This window comes from Eleginops maclovinus, chromosome 5 (assembly GCF_036324505.1).
Source record: "Eleginops maclovinus isolate JMC-PN-2008 ecotype Puerto Natales chromosome 5, JC_Emac_rtc_rv5, whole genome shotgun sequence".
NCBI classification, from domain to species: Eukaryota; Metazoa; Chordata; class Actinopteri; order Perciformes; family Eleginopidae; genus Eleginops; species Eleginops maclovinus.
This window is the reverse complement of record NC_086353.1, coordinates 15,710,042-15,731,884: the sequence shown is the minus strand read 5'-3', so window position 1 is coordinate 15,731,884 and position 21,843 is coordinate 15,710,042. Positions and strand designations below refer to the sequence as shown.

The 21,843-nt window shown below is 38.2% G+C and overlaps 1 protein-coding gene across 1 annotated transcript in view; it reads right to left on the bottom strand.

The window, feature by feature from the left end:
- LOC134864689 (cytoplasmic phosphatidylinositol transfer protein 1-like) overlaps positions 1–21,843 on the bottom strand; it is a 59,290-nt gene that overhangs the window by 5,069 nt on the left and 32,378 nt on the right. Inside the window, exons 2-8 of the mRNA XM_063883868.1 lie at positions 12,440–12,588; positions 9,359–9,447; positions 7,037–7,044; positions 5,649–5,720; positions 1,650–1,745; positions 859–1,014; positions 564–627 (exon numbers count right to left, since the gene is read on the bottom strand). Coding sequence (XP_063739938.1) covers positions 564–627; positions 859–1,014; positions 1,650–1,745; positions 5,649–5,720; positions 7,037–7,044; positions 9,359–9,447; positions 12,440–12,588 — 634 coding nt within the window. The remainder of the gene's footprint in view (positions 1–563; positions 628–858; positions 1,015–1,649; positions 1,746–5,648; positions 5,721–7,036; positions 7,045–9,358; positions 9,448–12,439; positions 12,589–21,843) is intronic.

The following is a 21,843-nucleotide window of genomic DNA, read 5'->3' as shown; positions in this document are numbered from 1 at the left end:
TTCTGAAGAATTTGTAGCATTAACATCCTCAAGTTTGTTTTTATAATTTACATTTGGCTTTAAAATTAAATATAGTTAAAATGATCCCTCTTCACTCGTACTAAACTGACATAAAATAAATACATTTCATTAAATGATATACACTAATTTCTCAAATAGTGTGGTTAAGAGTGATACTTTCTGAGGCAGGTTTCAAGTAAAACAAACCCTGAAAAACAGTACAGTTTTTCATTCTGGGATTAGTGGCGGTACCAAGAGGAGGATGCTGTAGAAGAATGAGCAAGGCCAGCAGGGACAAGTTTGGATGCAGGTAGAGTGATTTTTCATGCACACTTGAAAAGAAACAGTTATTAACAGTGATTTATAAAATCAAATTAGCTATAATAGAGACAGAGAAACAAAGACATGTTTTAAAGTAAATGCATGGAAAGTATAATGGTCTTATGACATTGTGTTTGCAATGCATCTAAACTTGGTTTAAAAAAAATAGTTGATGCCTACAAAAATGAAATGTGTGAATTTGCAGTAAATAAGCTGGAGTGTTAGAAGTCTGAAAGACCTACCGATCCACTCATCCACCCAGGCAAATGCCTGCCTGTGTCCCAGCAGCAAAACATCCCGAACAACCTGTAAAACAGCACAGTGATGCTCAGTCAATTGTAACACATGCATCATGCTCTGTAAAACTCTCTAGTCTTTGGGATTCAAGATTAGAAAAACCTGGGTTGGGGGATCGGACCAAAAGAAATAAACTTAGCCAAGCAAAGAAGTACAGATGTAAAGGTTTATTTCTGCAACTTGGAGCCAATGTTAAAAACAATAAAAGATCTAGCATTTAACCCATGGGCATACTCTCACCTTGTGTACAAACTGCTCAACACGAGTCTGCAGTCCCCACACCTCGAACTTGACGGTGACCAGCTTGTACGAGCACATGACAGGATCCTGGGTGTCCCTCCAGCCCTCCTGCAGGATCCCCCTTGACGTCTTATCGGACTTGAAATATCGCAAGTCCTGTGATTTGAGGAAAACGAACACATTGGTTATAACAATAATTAACCTAAACCTTAAGGCATTTTGTTTCTGCATCTCAGTTTAGATACATAAGGGAGAACCTGAAATAACACACACGACTGAATGCCAGTATTAAATAAAATTTGCATTAACCCCTCTGGTCCTTTGAGAATTCCTACTCAGGCTCATTAGAGCTGAGGCAGTCTGTTATCAACGAGGTCTGAAGACAATTACCAGCTCTCCCGCTTCACAGAATCTGAAGTATGAAAGGCTTAAATTTCAGATGAATGCTTTTGTGAAATGGGATACAGTATAAAGCATCAAATGCAGCTTTGTATTAGAGTGAGAATTTGGGATTGAATATCACATTTAACAGGTGATAATAATATCCAGTATATTAAAATCTTCTCCATGAAGGAGGAGATTTCTCATTCAAAACAATTGGATACAAAACTACTTAGATTCAGAAAAAAACAATCTGGGTAAGATCACAATATGACAGAGTTTATACTGTTGTATCCAGATCACACTTTCTGAGAGCATTACCAGAATAAACACTACACCTACGAGGTGTAAGTGTAGTGTTATCTCCCAACTGCCATGAGATTTACACACTCACACGTCCACACTCTCACCTCAGACTCTTTATAGTAGCGCTCGGGAATTTCATCGTAGGCAATGTCGACAAAACACACCTCCCTCTCCTGTTCCTTCAGCTCGGTGTCAAAGATCTGAAAGCAGAAAACAGATCGTTCAGCTTAATTAAAGTCCCTGCCTGCCAATGAGGGTAGCCTTCTCACAAATAAATATAAATCGCAGAAATGCCGCTTTTCAAGGTTATGTCATTACATTTTGTGGCTGGAAAACCTGTTACTAACCACTGATAGTGCATCTTGTCACTCTTTCACCTTGCCAAACCTTTGAAACATGTATTGTACTTGCTTAGAGAACCATTAGGTGGTGCTTTGTGCCCATGTCATTTTTGTAATTGTGCCAAATGACAGTGCTGATTCCAATTAGTGTATGTTCATAAGACACGTGTGCAAATCTCTTATTTGCATCTTAATTTTTAAGATTCTTAATTATACTTTATTCCTTATCATGTTGTCGATTATATGGACCTTTTTAATACTGTCAATCAAGAATGTATGTATAAACTTCAACGTCAATGGGTTTATTTATATGTGTTCATTCATTAATCCAGCCGTAGTCACACAGACCATTATATACTAGTACGGCCGCTCATAATAACATAAATAAGAAACAGACAAAGGTACCCCAAATTGATCCTCATTAAATCTTATGTTAAAAAATCTAGTTGTATGTATTATCCTTTGTATCTCAGCTAATGCAGCTTATATTATTTTGGCTAATCTGTACAGTATAAGTCTTTACATATCTTTCCATTCTGTTTGAGTTTCGCCTTTTTCTGAATGTACTCTCTCTCTCCGTAGATACATACACCTCTGACCTTCACCTTCTCGGTTTCCCCCTTCTCCCTTTGTTTCTCTCTCTATCTCTCTCCCTCTCTCTTTCTTTCCTCCCCACCACTGCTGGCACAAAAAAGTTGATATGTCAGCATGCATGAGTGCAGCCAAGTGACAGGAATGGAGCCTGGGTGGAAGAGAGGGATAGGGAGAGAGGCAGAGGTGGAAGAGAGGAGAGAGGGAGAAGGTAAACAATGAAAGAGAGATGTGGTGGTGGGAAAGGAAGGCATGAGCAGGATAGTGTGTAATAAGAGGAAAATAAATTATGGGGAAAGGGAGAAGAGGAAAATAGGGGAGCAGTGAATAAAATTAAATTAATACTGTTCATACAACGAAAGTGGAAGCATGGGAAAGCGTAATTAAAGTTAAAAAGATACAATAATCATGTTCACATCACTTCAGTTTTTACGTAAATCATCAGAGCTATAAATAAAAGTATTTAACTGCAAATCTTTAACATATATTCTCTTTTTAGGAAGGAAATTGTTTCTATTTTCTTAGCCACCCAAATGTGAGGCCATATAGTATCAAGACAAAGGAAGAGGAGAGACAACCTTAGTTTTTGGCAAAATGAGACGGTGAAGAAAAAATAAATAATCATCCAATGAATGATTACAGTTCCCCAGTGCCGATCAGTAACAAAGTGACCTGTGAATGTAGAACCCCTTAAGGCCATTCAGTATCATTTTGAATTGGCCAGAATAAAATGACCCAAACAAAACAGTCCTACATGTACCTGGACACTAACTACATTTCTGTTCCTGCTGCATGAAACAAACTTGTCAATATCACTCCTAAAGATGAATCTAAGTCTAGTTGTCCTGAGCCGCAACTCAATGCCATTAAATTAAAACTGAAGTGATGTGAACATGATTATTGTATCTTTTTAACTTTAATTACGCTATCCCATGCTTCCACTTTCGTTGTATGAACAGTATTAATTTAATTATGTATGTATGTAATGCTGGCCTTCTACTATGCAGTAAGAAGGCCAGCATTTTTGTAACTTCATCAGTTTTCCAGTGTAAATACACCGGAAAGACACAACACAGGCAGTATATGGTCATTAAAGTCCACAGCAGGGAATCTGCAGGGCCTCTGAAGGCTGATAGTAATCACTCAATAAAAACAAGGATTGAACTGCATTCAATTATCTTCGAAAAGGGAAAATACACATAAAGCAGACCAATCTCATCTATAAGAAATAAAATGAGAAAGATAGATTATAACCTTTTTCAGAATCATTAGTTTACTGCCAAATAGATGTTCGGTGATTTTTTTGTGAGTGGCCTCATGGAAATTCCAGACATATGATTCCCCTAGAGGCGATCTGAAGAATATAATTGATCTCCATGTTCTTCACTTGTTTCACTAGAGAGGAACACATGCATGTTTAAGGCCTAGACATGAGGGCCTCTTGTAATAACATCTCATTACTGTCTCTATTTTAGGCGTGGCATTGAGTGTGCATGACTTATTGACTGGAAACTTAAAGTGTGTCGAAGGTTGAACAAGTAGAAAAAGCAAAAGAAAAGAGAGGAAATCCAACATGTGTTTTCTTATTCTGCCTGCTGTGTAGGTCAGGAGTCCTTGGAGAGAGGCCTGAGGACACATGTTAAAGCTTAGTGTGTGAGTGTGACTGGGGGTAAGAGTGTGGGCACATACACATGTGTGTCTGACACTGGATAGTACTGTGGAATTTTGCATGTCATGTACTGTTAGTGCTGCCGCCCTTCAAACGATGCACGATGTCCGCTCTCACACGCCCACTCATTTCCTGTTCACAAACCCACAATCTTCCTCCCTGACTTGCTCCGTCTCTGAATCCTTTCCACTTAGAAAGTCCTTAATTTTCAGTTGTTTTTTCATTGAGCCTTGTCAGTGTCACATAGACAGATGTATGGTAAGCCATCAAAATCCACAGAAACAGTGTTATGTAAAACACAGATGCACACATATTACTTCACAGCATCATTTATAGGAAATGTTCTCATACGCTCATGGTTATACAATGTCATAAAACATGCAACGCTTCTTTTTCTGAAGATGTTACAAAGAGTGATGCAGCTGTATGATGATGGTGAGTGTGTGTTTACGATAACATCTATGTGACCCTGTTACGTATATGTCAGCTTGTATGACGCACATGTCTTTAAACTGTCTGGTAAACTAAACACACATAAAAACACGTGTTTATTAAACAGAACTGTGATTCATTCAGTGTATTTACTGTAGGCGATGTCTTTTCGATGTAATACAATTGTTTTGATGTGCCGCTTGTCGTGTTAGACAAACAAGTGTCAATCCAAGCATCGCTACATGTTAATACACCCTGACACTCGTCCATTTCTGTCCCATAATGCCTTTTATGAGTACATGCATAAACTACTCTGGGACATTTTAGTGAAGTTGGAAGACACTGTTCCCCTATACAATCACTAAAATCACTGACATTTTGAAGCCAAATATAAAGACTCGGTCACATTAACCTGCTGGCAGCCAACCATGATATATTTCAAGCAATTTGTCCATTGCACACTCCCCTACCATTTATCTTCATCACTGCCCAGGCAATGGCAGCCTTTCATTTGATGACTAATGCTCCTATAAACTGGAGTAAAATACAGAGGGAAAGAAAGTGAGGAGGCTAACAGCTTGAATTAAATTAGCTGTCCAACAAGTGGAACAGTTTTTGGCAGACTCTCAAGGCACATAGTATAGTTGGCATTATGATGCGAAGGGATTGCAAATGAGGGTCTGTTATTTGCCAAAACTGCTGAAAAGGTTTCTCTTCATCTAGCCTCTACAGAGGTCTTGTTTTCAACCATATGTCTGCTATGAGACATGTAATGTTCCATTTGGCTTATTTTGATGTACCGTACATATTACAGATGCTTATTAAGCTGAGATAGAGAGATTTATATCGGAGTTAGAGCCAGACTGATTTATTGACTGGGCTATATGGGCTGATAAAAGCTTATTGCAGAAATATCAGTATCCTTGTATCCATCGTCTGGACTCACACAACATTTATTGTATGTACAAATAACCCCCATTACACTCAGAGTGAACCATTAGGAAATGGATCAACATCCCCCCAAACAACTACTAAAAGCTTCTTTCAGAAAATACACACAGTAAACTCACATTATCATTGCATCCTTTGTTGTCCTCGTATTTTGTCTCTATGTGGATGGAGAACTTGGGCAGGAATGAGCACTGTGGGTCAAGAGAGACAAAGATATTAAACCACAAAAAATCCAATGACATGGACATTGGCTTTGTGAAGGAATAAATGAATAAGTGGTAAACTTAACTTTCTCTCTCTTTATATGTTATTCCTCATTGTCTCGTGCAAAACTAAACTTCAGGCCGTGATATGTCAATTGTTGTCTCCCTGTCAAAATTGACAAAAGCCAAGACAATTCAAGTGTTGCGAGTCTTTTGCTCGAAAACTAATCTTCGAATGAGTCTTCACTGACTCATACAGCATTCTTGTCTTCCCTTTTTGTCCCTGTCCCCTAAGATGGCGTGACTAATGTTGTTGACTTTCCTCACAATGAACTACAGAAGCCCAGTAGCCATGCTAACTCATATTCACGTGTTTCTCTAAAAAGTGTCTGCTTGTTCTGCTAAACCTTCATTTGTTTTCAGGGTTAAATTACAGATCAGATAGGCAGTTCTGCCTATTATCCAAGACATGTCCTCTGGTGTGTGTGTGTGTGTGTGTGTGTGTGTGTGTGTGTGTGTGTGTGTGTGTGTGTGTGTGTGTGTGTGTGTGTGTGTGTGTGTGTGTGTGTGTGTGTGTGCGTGTGTGCATGTGTGTGTGTTAGAAGAAAATTGCATGGTTTTGATGATTGCCGATAAAGAAGAACCACATTTTAACACGCAAGTATAATCCCTCTGTAAATCAAGTTTGAAAAAACACCCTACACTTTCCTTCAAACAGAAGCAGATTTTAGATTTAGCTTCAAAAGAGAACACATTTGTGTATCATTTAATATTTAAAAACTCTCAGATTATACAAATTTAAATATTTAAATGTATACATTTGTGTACAACATAAATAACCAAACACTTAATGTTTCAATGTACTTTCAACAAATTCCTGAAGTTCATTTTGAGCCGCTGCATGCAGGTGTTTTCAGCAAATAGCTTTAATAAAGACATTGGTCATGCCCTAATAGAAAGTTAGCAACTAGCTAAATTAAGTGGAGAATCTGGCAGATAAAGCACCAGATATTCTTCCCAGGAAGTGTTGGTACACCAGTAAAGAGACCAAATTAGTGTGAATATTTAACTAACATTTAGCGAGTTTATAAAAAGGAAAACTGCTAAAGAATGCTAATGTTGCTCTGTGTCTTCTGGATGAGCAGAATGTACATTAAATGTTATAATTGCCAATGTTCTAATTAAGATGCTAAACATCATTACAATAAACTGTAATTCAACTCACTATGTTACATTTCATCATAAAACACTTGTGAACAAAAATGATTATTGTTATTCTGGAGCCTTACATAAAGGATACTTACTGTGTATTCTACAGACCGAGGCGTAGGATGGCATGGACATCAGGTCAGAGCAAAGACAGAACAGATGAAAAATAAAGTTAGTTATTAAGCCTTTTTAAATTAAACTTAAATAAAGGAAATGAGAAGGCTGCAATATTTAAATAATATATGGGACCTACAGGAACTGCAAATTGGCCATCACATACTTGATACTTCACATCCTCCCCTCCTTCATGACACTCTCCTCTACTTTTCTGTTATTTTCTTTCATCAAAAAGAAATTCCCTTTTATCTGTACTCCTTACACTTCTGTAGATCAGGATTGTGTAAGCATCACAGAAATACCGTCCTCTGAGCTGTTGCTCTGATCGTTGCACTTCTGACTACAGGTCGCTTGTGATGTCGGTGATTTACGAAGCAAAGGTTATTCTACTGCTGCGCTCGTTGTTAAGCAGCGTGAATAGAAAGCATTTGCTTCACATCGACACTTTAAATGTGTTCATGTATGTCAGCTTTAACATGTAAGCATAAACAGGCCTTCGAGAATCGACAGTGTGTTGTTTTTTAATCAAGACCTGTTCTCCATGACAATAATATGACCTTTACAGTTTCAGAAGAATACACTTTATTGATCCATGCTAGAAAATGTTTTCTTATTCTTTTGTCTTTGGGGGTCACATTTAATTAGCATTTTGCATAGAACGCTTTAAAACTGCATATTTCCAGTTTAGCTGCATCCTGATCAAGATCCATGTTAAACCCGCACATGTCCTCAAGAATTAACATAATGAGTAGCTGCTAAGAGAGCATCTGAGCTTCCTGAATTAAATAGCACACGTCTGAAGTTGCTCAGGGACTTTGGTGGAAAAGTTCTTTCCTTCCTTTTAAAAATGCAATGGTGATTCGCAATCTTGGACCATGTGGTACAAATGGCTCTTCTCAATGAGTATTCAATACTCATACAGTGGAGGAAATAAGTATTTGATCCCCTGCCAATTTAGTTAGCTTAACCACTTACAAAGAAATGAACAGTCTGTCATTGTTATGGTAGGTGTATTTTAACAGTGAGACACAGAATATAAAAAAAAATCCAGAACTGTAGATTAAAAAAAATATATAAATTGATTTGCATTTAATTGGGGGAAAAATATTTGATCCCCTTGCAACCAACACAAATTCTGGCTCCCACGGACCGGTTAAATAAGTCCTCTCCCTTTAAGAAAGTACTCCTGATGTCAACTTTTTACCTGGATAAAAGACACCTGTCCACTGTCAATAAATCAGATTACAACCTTTCCACAATGGGAAGACCAGAGACATCTTGTGATCATGGTGGAACTAATGTATAAGGACATCAGGGACAAGATTGTAGACCTGCACAAGGATGGAATAGACTACAAGACCATCAGCAAGCAGCTTGGTGAGAAAGAGACAACTGGTTTGATTATTGGAAAATGGAAGAAGCACAAAATGACCATCAATCGCCCTCGGTCTGGGTCTCCACCATCTAAGATCTCGCCTTGGGGCATCAATGATGCCCCAAGATGAGAAGGTGATGTGGTCAGATGAGACCAAAATCAAGGTCTTCAACTCGACATGTTGTGTTTGGAGAAGGAGAAATGCTGACTATAACCCCAAGAACACCATCCCCAGCATCAAGCATAGAGGTGGAAACATTATGCTTTGGGGGGGTTTCTCTGCTAAGGGGACAGGGCAGTTCACTGCATCGAGGGGATGATGGAGGGGGCCATTTATCGTAGAATATTGGCTGATAACCTCATTCCCCTAAGGCATGTTTTGCAAGGGGATCAAATACTTATTTCCCCCAATTAAATGCAGATTAATTTATATCTTTTTTTTAATGTTCATTTCTGGATTTTCTTTCAGATATTCTGTCACTCACTGTTAAAATAAACCTACCATAAAAATGACAGACTGTTCAGTTCTTTGTAAGTGGGCAAACTAACTAAATTGGCAGGGGATCAAATACTTATTTCCTCCACTGTATGTTCTTTTCACACGCTTTCTCCAACCCCCTAAAAGCATCCAGTGGCGTTTGTACCAAGTGGTGAATGCTGAGTGTGTTTCGACTGGAAAATAACTTCCAATCCCAACAGAAAGAAGATGATAAACTGACCACAAGAAGTGTTGTGCATCATGACACTTCAGCCAGAGCAATTATAGACTAGATTTCTACAAAAGAGGTAGACATTTCAGTATCTATTACTGTTATAATGTGAGTTTTGAGTGTGCAAGGCTTATGTTTGGTATTGACCCTTACACAAAGCTACATAAGATTGATTAGCTGACAAACCAACTAACACATCTAATCTGTATGCTCACCTGTTATGGTGTAAGGGTAGTAGTTCCATGCTTTCTCCGTCACGTAGAAGATTTTAGGAACGACTGCCCGAGCCCAGCTGGGTAATTTACTGCAGAGAAACATTGGGACAGAGGAGATGAGGAGACTGTGAGCATGCAGCAGAGAAGATGGGAGTGAAATTGCTTCAGCTATCGCAGCAATCAAGAAAACTTGTTCTACTTGAGAAAGGAAATCTGCTCAAGATAAAGGAACATTGTACATGATGAACAGTGCAAAAATAACTTAGGTTCAGGAGATGTTCACAGGAGATAAAACACATAGGCTACTTCTCTGTACAGAAGGTTATCTCCATGGTAACTTAAGACTTGTAAGGGCTAACCTACTTCACTAAAGATCAAAACACAATGTAAGGGACTAAGGGTGGTTGGATGATGTGGTCTTATGTGCTGGACTTTTTCTCGTTTAGTGCAGTCACTTTTTTGCTGGATAAGACTGCAGGTATAAGACTCCAAGATATAATGTGTTCATTAATGAGTTTTAGTGGCACGTTTTATTACCTTTGGACAGAGCCAGGGGAGTATTCTTTTGTCTTTACACTAAATTAACCTGGCGCAGGCTGCAGTTTCAAATTTACGTATTAATGTTATTAGACTCTCGGCAAGAAAACAAATAAGCATATTTCCTTTATTTGCCCCTTGACTTCATATTCTTCAATTCTCCAAGACCCTTTCGGCACCATTAACTACCAATGTTTTCATAGAGGTAAAATATACTGCCAATGTGTGCACTACGCACTATTAAACTGTAACTGAGGATGCATTCAGAACTTATTTATGAGACGTTTCAAACACAGAGGTGGACAGGCTTTCATGTACCATGCCATCTACTCCACTCCCTTTGATTGACATGGAAAACAATTTCTTGAGGAGGATAAAAATGGCGCCCACTGCACATGATGACTGTGAATAAAAACAGCCATCAACCATCACATGGTGTGTATGTTGGCAGGCTCCCTCACACTCTCTCTCCCTCTATCTCTCTCTCTCCCTCCCTCTCTCTCTCTCTCTCTCTCTCCCCACCTCTCTCTCTCCCTCCCAACAAAAGAAACTGACACTCCTCCTACACCTCAATCTGTTGATTTCTCCCATTCCCTCCTTGTTCTTCAAAAGATCTTTGCCAATAGCTGCTGTGAAGGGGCCCACATTGCCACATTTATCAAGCCAAAGCTGGCATTTTTTTTTTTTTAAATACAAAAAATGCACATTCCAGATCCAAGGAAAGGTAACGCCTTATTCTATCATTGAATCAACCATCACCTCTCCGCTCTTATGAATGGAGGTTATTGACAAAACAGACGTGGAATTCATGCTTAGGTCGGACGGGTTGAATCCATATAATGAGGTACAGCTCAAGGCAGATTGTGAGGGCCAATATGGGGGCTGTGAGACAGAACAAGTCCAGATTGACTTCTAGGCTGTTGAATCAGAGCTACATGTTCAGTTATTTGCAGATCCAGATGGCCAGTTGAATGTGCATGGTTTAGATATGTCCAAATAATGTCCATTTAACAAGATCTAACTTCATTTTCTTTAAAAGTGTGTGTGAGAGGAACCAAAGTTTTCCATGTGAGGCACATCTCGAGTTCAACCAGAGAAATTACTGTACTTTAACAAAATGTCAGCTACTCTGAAAAGGTCAGTGTTTTGACTTTTTACATTTAAAGTGCAGGTTTGATTTGATTATTTCTTCATATTATGTCTATTGAAATTCCTTCTATGGTTAAAAGGAGCTGTAAGTAAGCTTTTGAGTTCTGATGAAAAGGAATGTAAAAACAAAGATGGTTCATGAAATAATTAAACAGGCCTGATGCACTTAAATGAACAGCAGAGACTTAAACATACACTGGAAGGGGACATTGCTTTCTTCATCTTGCAAGCTGTCGTCAAAAACGTCCATACAACAACTTCCATTCCATTCCATTGCTTTTTTAAACATTACATTTATCAAAAAAGTTAAATGTGAAATTGTGGAAGTTGTTTTTAATTTGGATTCTTAATTATTAAATCAAATACATAGACAATTGCATACAAATACCTAAATTGTTGCCCAACTTAAATGTGTTTGCTCCCTCTTCTTTCCTCCTCTTCTCTCGTCTGAAGAGCAGAGCTGTGCTGACTCAGCATAATTAGTTCCCTGGCATAGCGAACGCTGACACAGGTATTTGTGCTTAAACAAATGGCCTACAGCATCTCTGTCCCCCCTCTTTTTGCTCACTGTCTTGTGCTTATTTTTGTATTTTTCTCACACTTTCGTTTTATTTCATCTTTATCTTTTCCACACATTCTCCATCCTTTTCATTGACATCATCATTTAGATCACGTGGGTCTAACAAAACTGCGTGAGGTAGAGTAACACGTGCAGCTGCATGGGATTCAATGAGATGCATCAGTGTGTGGTGATGTAAGAGTGATGCATAAGTGACTCGGGAAAATCTGTTACTAACGACATGTAGTGAGCAGCAGCTATGTGTTTGCAACATTTGCAGCCTTATGCATCGCTCAATGTAATCTCAGACAGTTCATGTGCAAATATACTCAATACTACACATTGATTTCAGGCTTTGGGTCAAGGCTTTGGGTCAAGGCATGGCTAAGGATTACATTTGATCTTTGAGTGTCAGAGCTCAAAAATATGAGATCTAGTCCAAGGTGGCGAGCAATCCTTTCAGACAATGAGCCTAACAAAACAATCATTTAAAGCACAAGTTGTTACCAAGTTCATTGCAGTGTTTACTCGACTCTACAGATATATGGGGTTTTGTGGTACCATATCATTTGAATTAACTGTTGACAAAGTTTCTGCAGGTTGTGCTCTTCATGGTGGCTCATGGTGTTCTGCCCACTTCCTTTTTTCTAAAACAAACAAATTGTGTTCTTTGGAATAAAGGAATCTGCCCAAATAAGACGTGAAATATAGAATATATGGCTTCGGCTTAATGAGTTCATTTGTAAAATGAACTGACAGTAGAGGGTAAGAAAATTGCACCAAACTTAAATGATTACAAGTTTGACAATATACTGGAATAGACGCGTTCCACTGACCTGTTGAGGTAGACTCGTTTCTCTGTGAACTGTCCTTGGCCGTGCTCCGGGTCTTCATACGGTTCGTTCTGTACGACCTCCACTCCCTCCCCTCTGTCACTCTGCTCGTGACTGTGTTTACTGATCATGTACAGCTGCCCAATCCGGTACTGGAAGATAAAAACACACAGAGAGAAAAAAATCACATACTATTGTCTGACAGCAAAACATTCAAGATACATGCATCATAATATCCATAAAAGAGGAGTACATGGTGTACCAGGCTTGGGACATACTGCAGTCAATTATTTTCTACACTGGTGTTGCCAAAGTCAAGAATGAACTATTCAACCTACTTTTGTTTTTTTTTAAAGAGTGGCATAGTATTGAGTATTACTCAATGTGTTGAATAACCTCTGAATTATCATCAAAAAAATTGCAAGTTGATCTTCTCTATTTTACAAGTCACTTACTTTTTAATCAAGCAACCATTATAACAAGAACAGAACAGGACACGAATATCAAAATAATTTACTCATAATGATCTTATAATCAGAAAATGTTGAAGTGCCTCTTCAGTAAATAACACACCATGAACATAAATCCAAAGCTGATGTGAACACCAACACAAAATGTTCTAATTAGTTGCCTTTTTAGCATGTTTTTGTTTACTCTATTAAAAGTAGAACATCAGTTTATTTATCAAATAATGAAACAAACTTAAACATTGAACTAACCTTGAAATATTAGACTAATTAAACCTTGCTTATTTGCACCCTTGACGACGGACATGGTGAAACAACCATTCAACAGGATATAGAGCAAATGTCTGAATGAGTTTGTCCGTGTATTGCCCGTCTGTTTGGCCCTGAGTCAACACTCATTGCTTATTTATTGTCTTATTTTCCAGACTCAGTTGAGGAAAAGGTCAGAAACTAAAGTTATGTCAGCTTCTGCCACAGTAATGCTTCTTCAATGAAAAGCCAGACTAGCATTGGGTTTCTGGCTAAGCTGCTTCTGTTTTAATAACATATCTCAGTGGCATTTTTACACATTGAACCTTGTTCAGTTAATTAAATACTCTGGCCATGCAATAACAGCTTTGAGTTTTAGTAGCCCTGTGGCACATTCAGTTTATTCAGGCAATAAAAAGACAGCCATTCTGTGTGTTTTTTATCTTCATATTCTAAATCTGAATCTTTTCTGGTTAAAAAAAAAGATGCAGAAAGAGGTAGAAAAAATATGGAAACAAGTGAAGGATTTCAAAGAGGGAGAAGGGAGCTGACTGAGACAGAACTGAAAGGTTTAATGAGAAGGAGGGGCTGAAATGAAATAAAAGACACAGAAAAGAGACACTTCTGCACATCTTTGTAAGAAAGACAGACAGTAAGAAGATGAGAAAAAAAAGAGGCAAGAAAAACATTTTTTGATGATGGCCGGTGATGCTTTATCTTTTACCGGCTGTTTCATAAGGTCCTCTTCTCTGCACACATTCTCTGCACATTAAGATAGCAATCTCAGAAGTGAGAGTAGAGGGCAATGAAGGAAAGAGAAATCAACCCTTTTCCCCTGGATTCTACATTTCTTCTTTCCCTGACCTTTACCTGTCACGGCTGTTGGCTGAACTATAAAATGCTGTCAGGGGAAAATGTAAGGTGCTCATCTAAAATAGCTCCCATGGGAGGGGCTCAAATAGTGTCAGCATCTAGCTGGTGCAAATATCTGATGAATACACAGATATTACAGATATTTGCGAAAATAAATGTACAATTATTTGAAGCCCTGCAAGTCATTAAATATGCCTAGTGGAACAATTTAAAACCAAGAAGATTATTATGTACACAATCTTTGCATTAAAGGTCACAAACACAACTGCAATACCTTGGCTCTGTATCCTTTGAGGTTTTGTAGATTAGTTTGACTGTGAAACTTTGAAAGGGCCCAAGCGCAATGACTTCCTGTGTATCTGTTTGCTCCAAGGCCACTGCAATGGTATACATGTTGGTTGTGGTGTCAAAAAAGAAAACACACACATACGCACAAACAGAATACCTGGACTAAAGAAGAAAAAACCCTGACTAGAAAGAGAGACACAGCAGCAGGTTAAGATCAGAGAAAAACTTGTTTGCTAGTGTTTCAGGCTAAACATTGTTAAAATAGTCACAGCTATAAAGAGCTTCAATACAAAGAAGAACTACAAACAGAAAGTTCTGCTTTCACCTAGAGTAAAAAAGAATGACTTGTCATATGGTTGCTGTCAAAAAGCGCACAGAAGATTTCAGGTGTTTCTTTACTGAAATTATTTTTTTAAAGTTGAAGGTGGTATTAAGTTTAGTAGACGATCTGCAGAGTACAAGCCATAACAGCATGTCATTCAATTGCATTACAACACTATGAATTATAGTTGTATCTATTTTATAGACTTATGCTTGAAATGTCTGCGGTGAAGCAGAATCAAGCAGCCTCTCAAAAGTTCAGTAGTTAGTAGGTGCAGTGAAGATTAGGGCTGTCATGTTGCTAACTTATGAAATGCATCAAGAAAAAGGACAAAACCAAAAGGACAATTTGAATGTTGGCAGGGTCAGCCCTGCAAACAGTGTAAGGCTCTGGACAACCCAGGATTACCAACGTTCTGCATTTATTGACCAAGCTTTGTGTTACCTAATACTCATACAGGGATAGCCTGTTAGTGTTTAGTGATGAGACTTTGGTTACTTTAATACAGTCTGCCTGTAAAGTGTTCACTCACAGAGTCAGTCTGAATAAATAAATTACAGAGAATGTCAAGGCGATTAGCTCTGAATATGAACACACTTTCAAATATGTACAAATCCAAACATGGTAGTGCTTTATTAGAAAACCTTATGTAATTCAGTGTTTAAAGTGGAAAAAAACTTTCTGCCCGTATGTGTGTTCATTTATTAATGCAGCTGCATATATGAGCCACAGTTATTACATTACCACTCTTATCCCTTACCGGGTATACTGCGACAGCCAGAACAAATTGCATAACATGTTTACTTTTAGTCTGTTCTCTACTCAATTGCAGCCACATCAGCTCCATTAAGAAAAGTTCACCTTTCTCATTGAAGGCTCGAAAGCAAATGCAGCATTTCTAAAAGCAGCTCTGCGCTTTGGTGAACCCAAGCCTGCCAGGTTAAGAGCTATTGTAAATAATGCAGATGGCCACATACAGAATGAGGGGGGTGAGTGGAGTGACTTTAAAGTAGGGCTGTGTGCTTTTACATTCAAAACATGATATTGAGGTTTTCGCATTAAGCTTCAGATGTCTTTCATGTTATTTTATGAACCCACAACATGTTTTTGTGAATCCTTTGCTAATGAGTGAGGACAAAGTTGAGGTCGAGACAGACAGACATTAAAAGGAGAAAGAGTAACAGAGTCAGCAAAGTGAGACATCTGTCTGATTTAATGTCAGCTAAGACCAGAGATGTCCTTTTCCTTTTGCCAAGTCATATATGAGCCGTAGCGGTCATCACCTATTAAAAATTCTCAACCTTTTATGAGGGCCGGTGCAATCATTTAAAGAAAGTTTGAGAACACTATAATGAATGTGCTTGATTGCCAACAGGCCAAAGTAGACCGCAGCACATTAGGAGAGCTTGTCCTAAATAGTTGAATAGCGTTGTTATTTTACCCCTGTTGAAACAAAACAGGCAATCACTTCAGAAAATGCTGCAGAGCTGAAGTACTTTTTTTTTTAAAGTACACTATGTCTATTGTCTGAAATCTTCACAGCGTGATCGATCATTAAGCTACATGACGCTGTCGGCACAAAGAGGCCGGTACTTGCCTCGTCTTTATTTGATTTGTCTGATGACAAGGCACTCTGGTTTGTTGTTGCTCATTAATCAATGCCAATAAACCAGATTGTGTGTCGGCATCACCACCCCCATCACAGGGTTATGTGTAGAATAGGTTGTTAAAAACCCCAAATCCACTGCTGTTTTTCAATGGTTGTGAAATGAAAACCTACTAGTGTGGATCGTCCTCAACTTATACTTGTCATTTCCCCATTAAAAAAACTCATACATAATCGTGTGAGCCGTTGATTTGATAGATAACTGTGTGATCACTAACACATTACTCGTTGATGTTAAGACTGGCCTGTTGCCAGTTTAGAGATGTTTAACCAATGACTGAAAACAAGGAGTACTTCAGTTTCTTCAGTTCAATGGAATGTATTCATCTGGGGTTTTTTGGGAAGTCGAAATAGAGTAAAAAAAAAAACGTATCAGTACGCTACAAGGCTCCAAAGTTCAGCCGTCTGCTGTTTATCAATGTCAACATTTGTCCTCTGATTAAACAGTTTTTTCAGGAGTTGTTTTCCTCTTTCCACACAACTTTAAAGTGTTATTGCATGTAATAACCCATTTCTACCCTGTCCAACTGTGTTATGTAATGAGTTTATTTCATTGAGAAATGTTGATAAATGTGTCTAGAACTTTTAAAATGCTATAGACTATAGAGAAATTGTTAATGCAGAATATTCTGCTACATCATCGAATGTGCCCCTCAAGAACAATTATCTTTGTTCACAAGGCCCATTGTTCTTAGCTGTCCAGGTTATTGAATAAAGCAATGCTCCAAGTTCCAAATACACAACCCACAGATAAACATAGTGACAAACCTTTCTGAGTTAAAACAAATCAGGAGTAACTCTTTACCCTCACAATTTCATATCATTATCTCAGTTATATTCATTTTATTTTGATGAAAACTGTTCTTTTGAAAGCCAGCATATCAGAGAATCACCTTTAGAAAAACATAGCAATGCTCTCAATCAGTTTCATTTGACATTATTGAAATTATTCACACTTCAATTATTCGATTCAGTTATTCTGATCTCATTTATTTCTGTTGACCTGAGGTGTTCCCTTGTAAAAGCATAGGCCTTGGCCAACCTGGAGAATGTGATGAATTCACTGCAATCTCAACAAGCCCTTAAGCACAAACAGTTCCATTCATTAAAAGGCAAAAAAAGGAAAATAACAGGAAATGTAACTGCTCACATTTTTTAGCGCTTTAACAGATCCAGATTAGTTATCAGACAACTATATGTGCTGCGGGACTGGAGAAACATAATATGAATAAACAACATCGCACAGTTAAGCTGCATCAGTCAATATGTGGTCTACCGAGACTGCCTCAGCATTTCTGTGCAGTCGATAATGCCACAGCACCATCATCAAGAAAGTGGAGTAGGGGGAAAAGAAAAGGATTTGGCATCATGTTATGGTCAGCAGAGCTATAGCACTTGTGTGTAGGTGGATGACAATGGAGAACATTAAGAAAAAGGGGAAAAATCAAAAAGCTATAAAACAGGGCGATATACAAATGCTGAATCAGCATATGGAAACAAGAAGAGGAAGAGGAAAAGAACCAGAAAAAAGGAGAGGGGGATTATGATAAGCAGACTACACATTGCTGTATATCACTACAATTCCAGGCGTCAGTGTACAAAGGATGGGAAGTGGGGACTCATATGAAGGGGAGCAATAAACTAAAACGGGCGAGGATGGAGAGAGGACAGACTGTAATCATTTTATGTCCATTGAGATGATGACTCATAATTCTGTGCTACAAAATCCATCGCAAAAGATAGAGGCATCAAGGTCTTTGACATCACTGCCACATTCACAGACAAACAAATACAGGGTTGGGAGCATTTTAATTTGGCTTATAGCAAAAAACTGTTCCATCTACTGTTGCTAAAGATAAGTTCTAATAAGATAAACTAGAAACAAACTGTATTTTTTATACGAGTGGCATGTTATATTTTGGGTACAAAGTTAAATGAAATGGAAACCACAGCCAAAAAGCACAAACCAGTGTTGTGCCAATGGAACTACTCCAAATGTTTCTGATAGATATGGCAATGTTTCACATAAAACATGCTCTTAGTTCCAATTAAGTTTCAATAAAAGACTGGAAAAAAGCTTAAGGCTAAAGCTGCCCTAACAATATACTGTAAGGGCGTTTTCAAGTTTAGTTTCTTAGTCTTAACAATTACAGGTCATTACAACTTAGACTTGTGTTGTGGTAAATTAAGGGTTATTACTCTATGCTGCTTATGCTCCCAACCTCCCAGTGAATGTTGGTGACTGACAAACAAGACATATAAAGTTAGTTGATGAAACATTTCCCCTGATGATCTATTAATGCAAAAGTCATTACTACATTTAGCCAGATGGGTTTTACAAGCTCCTTATACACATTCTATTTCACTTACACAGCTAATTGGGTTATTGGACAAATTATGTTTCACGGGTGGGAATGAAATTTGCATTCACAAATGAGACACATTGGGAAAAATGAGAATCGCACCAAAAAGAGGAAATCATGCTTCAAGGATTTACATTTCACCAACATAAAAAAAGATACGTTCTTTAACACATGATAATAAATCTCTACTCAGCTTGTTTCATTATATTTCAGTTTATTTCCTTTAAAAAGAAACCTAGACAATGCATGCTCGTCTTGAGTTCAGCCAAAGACTCTTAAGAACAACTAAGGTAAGTGAGGAGGATGTACTCACAGTCAAACACCACCGTACATTAGCACGGTCACCTCTCTATTTGAATGCCACTGTGAAGTAAAAGCTAAATAATGGCTCTTTTAATCACTGCGCAACATGCCCTCTAGGAGACCGGGGAAACCAAACAGAGAGACCATTTTGTGCTTGGAAATTAAAGATTGACAACTTATAAGAGCAACATTTGCAGGGAAAGAGTAAATGTTTTTGCCCTAGAGCTCATGTCATTTTACGTTCTCATTTTCCACCTCAAAAAGTGTAAGCATAAAAACAATCCTCTGCTAGCAGCTTGTAAATGAGCTCACTGTGCTTTCCTTGGTTACCCACTGAATGAGTCAGCGTGGGAAGGTATGTACATAGTGCTATAATGATCACACGCTGAGGACCTGCCAGCAGAAAGATGGGCCTTCTTTTATTCAGAGCAATCTTCAAACATCACCTGAAAGGATTTATTGTTTAAAGATGATAGAAGATTGTTGGACCCTTAGTTAAAATACAACAGAAAATAAAAAGGTCAATCTAGATCAGTGTAAAAGGTGATTTGTTTTACTGCAATAGCTATAATACCTGTAGCTCCAATACCTCCATTAGTTACTAGCTATAATACTGTGTATATCTTAACATAAGTACCCATAAGCAGTACTGATTTGAGTCAAATTTAACAATGCCAGCCTTAAATCTTTATCTGTATGTAAGAAGAACCCTTAATCTAATTTAATGTTTTATTTATCTAGAGCAGAAAGTGCATCTCTTCTGTTTTCCAGCTGAAGATGCAATATTGCCACACCAAATTAGTAAGATTCGATCAATCCCTCAAAGATATCAGGCGCAGAGTATTGATTCATTAGCAGGTTGAGGAACCCATTAAAAAAAAATGTATCAGTCAAATTCTGGAGATATCTCCAAACATCACAAAATAGGAAAAAAACCTAGTGCTTTATTACTTCTCTCAACTAATCAACCCCCTCTACCCTCTCACCAAGCCCTTCACACTGATGGATGGCAACATTAGCAGGCCGATAGTGGCTTGAGCACCAAAGAACAGTGTCAGAAAGTGGACATGGATGCAATATTGGACAATGCAGACCAATATCAGGAAACAAGGTGAGGAGAATAAAGCCTATTTATGAATACAGTTCATTTTTTACAGGTTTTCACACAGACTAATAATATTGTTTAATGCTGTACACATTTAAGATAATTTCATGTGATGTTTAACATTTTCTTTTTAAGTTTAAGATTTTGTAGAATTTTTTTAACTTGTAAAGCATCATTAAGTTTATCTGAAAAAATCCATATCACAAACACACACAGTAATATATACATACATTCAAAAACTGCTGGCACAGCGAAGGGCCCATCACTGCAGTTTCATTAGCTATGACGCCAAAGACACACACACCCACACACACCCACCCACCCACACCCACCCCCCCGCACGCACACACACACACACACACACACACACACACACACACACACACACACACACACACACACACACACACACACACACACACACACACACACACACACACACACACACACACACACACACACACACACACACACACACACACACACACACACACACACACACACACACACACACACACACACCCCAATCCTTATTCTGTGCACATTTAATCAACTGTGCGGGAGGGTTCGGTGCACTGAACTGCACTCTCCAGATAAGATTATTCTTCAGCAGTAGGCCTGACAGTCAATAGGTAGACCAGGAGCTTAATTAGTGGATGTGTGGATGAAGGCAAGAGAGAGTAGACCGAGAGAGTAAAGAGAGAGGACAGTAAAGATAGTAATTGAGGGAGTAAGATAAAAACAAGGACAAAGCAAATGTCATTTGTAATTCCCAGTCCATACAATCTCAGCCTTCCACTCAAAAGAAAGCAACATGCAGGATGGGGAAACAACTGCTATTTCTGTCCCATCCTCAACAAGAACCTTAAAGGGGCCCTATTCTGCACATTTCAGGGTTTCATGTTTGTATTTTGTGCCTCTAATGTGACACATTTCCCGGGTTTAATGTTCCAAAAGGTCTTTATTATTCTAATACTGCCTCTGCTGCATCAGCTCTTTTCACCCTCCGTCTGACACCAGAGCCCAGTCTGCTCTGATTGGTTAGCTGGCTAGCTCTGTTGTGATAGGCCTCTAAGCCTATATTGTACAATGTGTTGGAGCCAATAACCAATATCGAATTAATTAGGGCGTTTCAGGCATAAATATATGCCTTAGTTATATACTGTATATGATATATATGTATATCTACATAGACATATATCTATAAATGTATATCAAAAACTGATTTCCATTGTTATATATTGGTTGCTCACTTGACCTATAAGTGAAACAAACTGTTTTGAGGTGCCCACCTGGGCCTCAACCTGATACCTGTCAGCTTCTTGTTCCTGCTAATGTGGGATAAAGTGCCGACCAGCTGAGGCAAACACCCGGAATAACTATTAATATTCATCATATCGTCATTCATGCAGACAGGCCTGTGCACACACAGATGATGCACACTTCACATTTATACATACAAATCCAATGCAAGAGACAGTTATATGGATGCTTTCCTGGGACTAAGATGTTGGTCATGACAACATGTGGAAAGGAAAAGCACTGCAACAAGAAATGCTAAAACCTTGATTAAGATTAGTGTGTATTACGTCAATGATTTTACCAGATACAAGTTTAAATACAAAATAAAGTGAACAATCTTAACATGTATATAAATAACAGTTGATATTTATTCAACATAATAAGAATGGGATTGTGAATGAGAACAAACAATTTCATGGAAAATACCTGATTATGATTGTCCAAGACTTTTCCTAGAACTGCACTGCTC